Source organism: Sesamum indicum, linkage group LG7 (assembly GCF_000512975.1).
Source record: "Sesamum indicum cultivar Zhongzhi No. 13 linkage group LG7, S_indicum_v1.0, whole genome shotgun sequence".
NCBI classification, from domain to species: Eukaryota; Viridiplantae; Streptophyta; class Magnoliopsida; order Lamiales; family Pedaliaceae; genus Sesamum; species Sesamum indicum.
Window position 1 is genome coordinate 7,661,774 of NC_026151.1, and position 5,988 is coordinate 7,667,761.

At 31.8% G+C, this 5,988-nt stretch overlaps 1 protein-coding gene across 1 annotated transcript; it reads right to left on the reverse strand.

Moving 5' to 3' along the window:
• Positions 274-3,566, reverse strand: LOC105166541 (diphosphomevalonate decarboxylase MVD1, peroxisomal-like). Its single transcript, XM_011085927.2, has 5 exons — positions 3,213-3,566; positions 2,445-2,643; positions 913-976; positions 515-578; positions 274-433 (listed from the first exon to the last, which is right to left on the reverse strand). Exons 1-5 carry the CDS (start codon positions 3,429-3,431, stop codon positions 290-292), a joined length of 690 nt encoding a protein of 229 aa, XP_011084229.2. The 5' UTR covers positions 3,432-3,566; the 3' UTR covers positions 274-289.

A 5,988-nucleotide genomic window follows, 5' to 3' on the forward strand; every position in this document is an offset into this window, starting at 1 on the left:
AGAATAATCAGTGTAAGTGGCATGAAAAATGGAGACAGTTAAATAGCTGCATCCAAGATAATTGTCATTTTCAATCAGCAGAAAAATAACAAGTGAAAGTGCTGATACTCTCACTTAGACAATTCTTAGTGGAAGCAAACCATTTGAACCAAAGCACAATTATGAAATTTAAAACCATCAAAAGAGAAATTAATTTCTGAAAAATAATTGATTGATTAAGAGACTAGTTTCAATTTTCATGCTGGTGAAAACAAATATAAGTAGAGAAGAGAAACATGCAAACAGGTATCTAAATACACATGAAGAAGGTGAAGTATAATATATTGTTGCCAGAGTAGGAGTGGGTACCCACCACTGCAATAATAATAACAAGATCATCCCAGTGCTTCTCATCTGCTAGTTGAACAGCAATGCTATCGCTTCCATTTTCCTCCTTCAACCATCAAAGAGAATGAATTAGAAAAGCAACAAATATCAACATGCTTTTCCACATGAAACTTAAAGCTCAACATACTTTTCCCATGATCCACTTCACAAATCCACCATACAGACTGCGACAAGCACTTCCTGAACCTTGCCTGGATGTGACACAAAATAACCATTTAATGTTTCCCTCACAACACTAGATAGAACAAGGATCCTCATTTAGTGAAAATTCAAGACAAAGCATACTCACTATTAAGGGAAAAAAAAACATAGACATACATATGTGTTTTGGCAAGTACTGATATATCAATAAAATTCATGCTTACCAATGTATCGTGAAATTTATAGGAAAAAAAAAACAGAACAAAAACTCACAAGTTATTGAAGAATGCATAGAATGGCTTAGTGTAATTTTCTGAACAAGTATAGGACACATGTCACAGAACAATCAACTTCAAATATTGTAGATCAAAATATCATAATTACCTTGCAATGGCAGATAATCTGCCATGATCGTCTTTTACATTCATTAGCTTAGCAAGGGAAAAAACTGGAAGAATCAAACAAGGAAATGTCAGTTTTTCATTGAGTTAACAAATTTATCATCTAACAAAGAAACCATTAAAACAATATTATGTTTGACATATTTGCAATTCTTTTAGTTCAAAAAGTTCCAATCAATATTCAATGCTTCTAACACACATGAATTTGTCTATAGATAGTCATCCCACCAATAAAATGTCAAAAAAAAAGTTCCAAATTCAATGTTAGAATTCATGAGAGACTATAACAATATTATAGTTGTCCACTTCTTAAAGAAACTAAATACACATCAAGAACTTTTTAGCACAAAGAAAGCATTGTATCCCAACAGACAGTATATCAAGTCAAGCGCGCCGACAGCCACACTCATTTGAAAATAAACCATAAATAAATGAAATGGGAAGTGAATGTCATTGTTAAAGGCAGGCATTTAGCTCGACTTTGATACCATACCATGATTCAGATTCTGTACACAGTGATATTGATGTCAGTTTAATCTTTGGGTTCGTGAATTCACAAGGAAAATAACAGAGCACGGTCCAATTTCATAAATCAACTTAATTCATAAAACCCCTTCAATATTTTCTAAAGGAGTTTGTGCAAGTACTTTTCTCCTATTCACATTGCTTTTCTTTCTTTTTTCTTTTGACATTCAAAGCAAATAGTCTTAATACTTGGTCGTGCATCACATGTACTTGTTTTCTATCCATACCTTTCAATTAGGCAGGAAAAACCAGATTCTGAACATTAAGTCACAAATTTTTTAGTTTGTCCCCTGACATATTGAAGGTATATTTGAAAAGACAGCCATGTAGGACTAGTAGATTACTAGCATAGAAGTAAATTTTAAGGACATCTATTAAGACTAACCAGTGTAAGATGAATAGAAGTAGTAAACTACTAGCATATAAGTGAAAAGTAAGCACGCCTATTATGAAACCTAACCAGGGGGATAAATGACACAAGCTAAAGACAAACAAAGATATATATATATATATATATATATGCATATATATACACACCAGGAAAAGTTCACTTTACACAAATTGTACGACCACATAGATGCCTGAACCACCTACAGCTCATTTTTCATTGAGTGTCTGCACAGACCATTCTAAAAATATGAAATTATCCGATTCATTATAGTGTCATAAATGTCCTGAAGGAGTAAAACAATTCCAAGAAGTTCCAGTTGTGGATATTTCTTTACAGATTTGCAAGAGGACCAATTGCTCAACATGGAAGCAAAAGGCAATCAACTTATTTTACCTAGGACCAATGCTCAACATGGAAGCAAAAGGCAATCAACTTATTTTACCTAGGACCAATGCTCAACATGGAAGCAAAAAGCAATATACCATGATCTTCTATGCAAGACTCAAGGGAACTTATTTTACCTAGGACCAATGCTCAATATGGAAGCAAAAAGCTTTATACCATGATCTTCTATGCAAGGCTCAAGGGAACTTATTTACCTAGGCACGCCAAACCAGCAGCTGATGAAGCCAAACCAGCAGCAGTGGGGAAATTGTTATATGAAACAATATGCACGTGCAGCTTCTCCCAGTCCTTCTTTGTGATCTTGACGCCCTTCTGCTCATCCTCAACATCACTAGCACGTGATCGAAGTTCCCTTAAACAATTCTGGTATCTGCCTCCAGAAAGAGATACCTCCTACGGTACCCATAAATTCATAGAAGTACCAAGATATCAGTATTCTTATGCTTGATTATTTCACTTTCAAGCACCAGTAGAAAAACTGAAAACGCAAAGACATCTTGAAATCTTACGGAAACAGAACGAGAATTTGCATGGCAGATAAAACACAACCATACAAGAGGGCTTTGAACATTAAAACTTCCTAACATGTGAGACCAATCTGATTTGAACCTTTCTCTTGACAAACACATTCATTTAAAGTTACAGAACACATTCACTTTGAAACAGAGAACAGAGCACCACTGATTTTACTTAATTGGGAAACAAAATGAATGAATGACTGAACTAGCAAAAATCTCGCTTCCCTAAAATCGCTGTCTTCAAATTACAAAAGCGGACGAAAGTCCCTCCCAAGCTTAAACACAGCCACATACTAAAAACAAAAACCAGTTATGAAACGCGAAGAACATGAAAGACCGATACTAGTATAAACCCCCCAGAGTCACCCACCAACATCAACAACTAACAATTAACACATAAGACGACCACCACAGCCAAATCAACAAGCATAAAACCAACAATACCTTGCCGTTGAGCCACATGCGGTCGTGGGTAAAGGCGGGGCTGACGGCGACTGAAGTGGTGGTGCAGAGGTGCTCAGGGTCCAGAGTAACACTAATACTATCATTGATCGGGAGAATGAGCTCCTCGTCCCTCTTCCCCCAGTACTTAATCACTGCTATATTCGTCGGCGTCTGCGCCGTCACCGCCAAAACCCAACTCTTCCCGCTGTCCGCCGCCATTCCTCCGCCCAGTCGTCGATTCCTATGTCCACCGGATACTGAAAAAATGGCGTCAACACAGCGTGCGTTGTTGATGGGATCTCAGCAATGAGGAGGAAAATGTTAGGTATTATATATATAAATCAAATCTGAACTACTCAGTGGGGAACGAATATATATATATATATATTAGTTGTGTGTATATGTATATGCGTATGTTGTGTGCGCCGTTGAATTTGGAGTGAATGAGTTTCCATCTCATAGGAAAATTAGGGGTGCGTGGGACCCACCTAATTAGAATATTTTATTTTATTTTTTATTTCAATAAACTTAAGACAAAAATTGGAATCATTTTGTATTTAAATAGAAACAAAATATAATAATATTAACTTCATTATATACATATATTATAATTATCAATTTATTAGTACAAAGTATATATAAAAATGTTAAATAATGGTTAAAATAAAAAATTATAATGTTTTACTGTTGGCGTTAATATTATCCGTTTCAATGAAAATGATCATATATAGACGAATAATTTTCGAAATAAGTGTAAATATAATTTATTTATTTTTTGAAAAAAAATAATTTTATCTTTTCCGAATGAGTGTATAATTAACCTTTTAATTTTATTTAAAAGACTTAAGACAAGAATAGGAATAAATAGACACATTGGTTCCATCTCTTTATTTTATTTTCTAAATTTCTTACTTTTTTATGTTGTGTGTAATTCTTTTAAATTTATTTAAATAAATATTTTGTATAGTTTTTTATTAAAATGTTTATTAGGTAAAAAAAATACCTAAAAGTATATAAATTGATAAATTTAATATAAGATTTGATTTTTAAGAAAAAAATATTGATAATAAAAAGAAGATAAAGATATAATATCGAAAAGTAGTTATGCAAAATTACGACACCAAATTCACTCCAGATCAATTATATAATAGTAAAGATTAGCGTAGTCCCGATACAAAAATATAATTTTAAATAGACAAAAAGTTATCAAATTATATGAAAAATTAATATTGTCTTGAAAAATAAATCAAAGTACTATCAGTCCTTTATTGAGATCTATCAATAAAATTTCGTTTAGATTTGATTATTTAGTGAAAATTAATGAAATATGCATTGACATTATTAAACTGCACGAGCTCCATTCGTGTTTAGTTCAATAATAAAAATAAATTTATTGTTTAAAATAAAATTTGAAATTTTTAGACGTTCTGATTATATCTTATAAAATATACGAGCTTATAAGATATTTAAAATAAATACACTTAAATAACATGTTTGTCTTGTACACTTAATGGCGCAACTTTAGCTGTTAGAAGTTTTTTCACGTCTTAAATGCTACTTTTTGTTTACATACATGTCATTTAATTATATATAATTGATCCGTAAATATTTTGAAAGAAATTTGACAATGACTTTTAAGCAATTTAAATTTTAAAATGCAATATCGTAATTGATGATTATAATTACGCATAAAATTGTTATTATATATGACGTGGAGCTACCTCAAGATTGTAAGTATATAAATATCCCGGTTCTTCTCTTAAATACAAAAACTTGCCGAAATTTGCATCTTTTCAATTCGGGCACTTGAATTTGAATATGTATCGACTCATGATATTCATCTGATCAATTACAGATCTATGTTTTGAATCGTAGATCCAAAAAATTTATAAATACTAGTCCGACATATCGCAAGTGCAACTTTTGCTACTTGTTACTTTTCGTACGACCTTCACTATCTTTTATTTACGGCCTCGGCGGCTTGGGCATCAGGAGGCCATGGCCGAGGCATTGTTGGTGTACGCTTTATTGTTTCTTACCTTACAGGTCATATTTGGAGATTTGGATCTGTCCTTATCAGGATCTAACCTTATGACTCTTCCCTGATTTAGATGCACGTCAAAATTATCATTGATCAACAACACTATTAATAAAAATATAATGATTAATTATCGACAGTAACAACTTTTATTTAATTATCTAAATTTATATTTCTTAAACTACAATTAATTAATTATGTATATGGAAAGTTATTAAATAAGTTCTTAAAACGAGTATATAATGCCACATTTTGAATCGCAGCGATGACACGTTTGATGCACGTGCTTAAATTAATTTTTTGTATAAATTAAAATACTTATGTATTTTGATGTCATATATAATTTTTTATTTATTATGTGATAAATAGATTGATAAAATATAAAATACGACGAACGAAAAATAAAAACATAAACTCCATTGTTATTTTTCCATTCGAGTGGGGTTATTTTGGTCAACATATTAAAACACAACCAAGATAGTTATTTAAATCCTCTCGTACTAATAAATAGTATTAGTATCGGAAGACGTCTCAATGTGTATGCATAATTTACTTTTTCATTATATTTATTTATTTGAATAAAAGAATTAGATAATTAACCAATATTCATAAAATAAATTAACTTTAATGTGTATGAACAGAAAATAATTGATAAAACTAATTTGACATCACGATCGTCCTAGAAGAAGAGGATCTTGAGTTCAAACTTAAACTCTCCCCGAACCCCATTTCCATTAT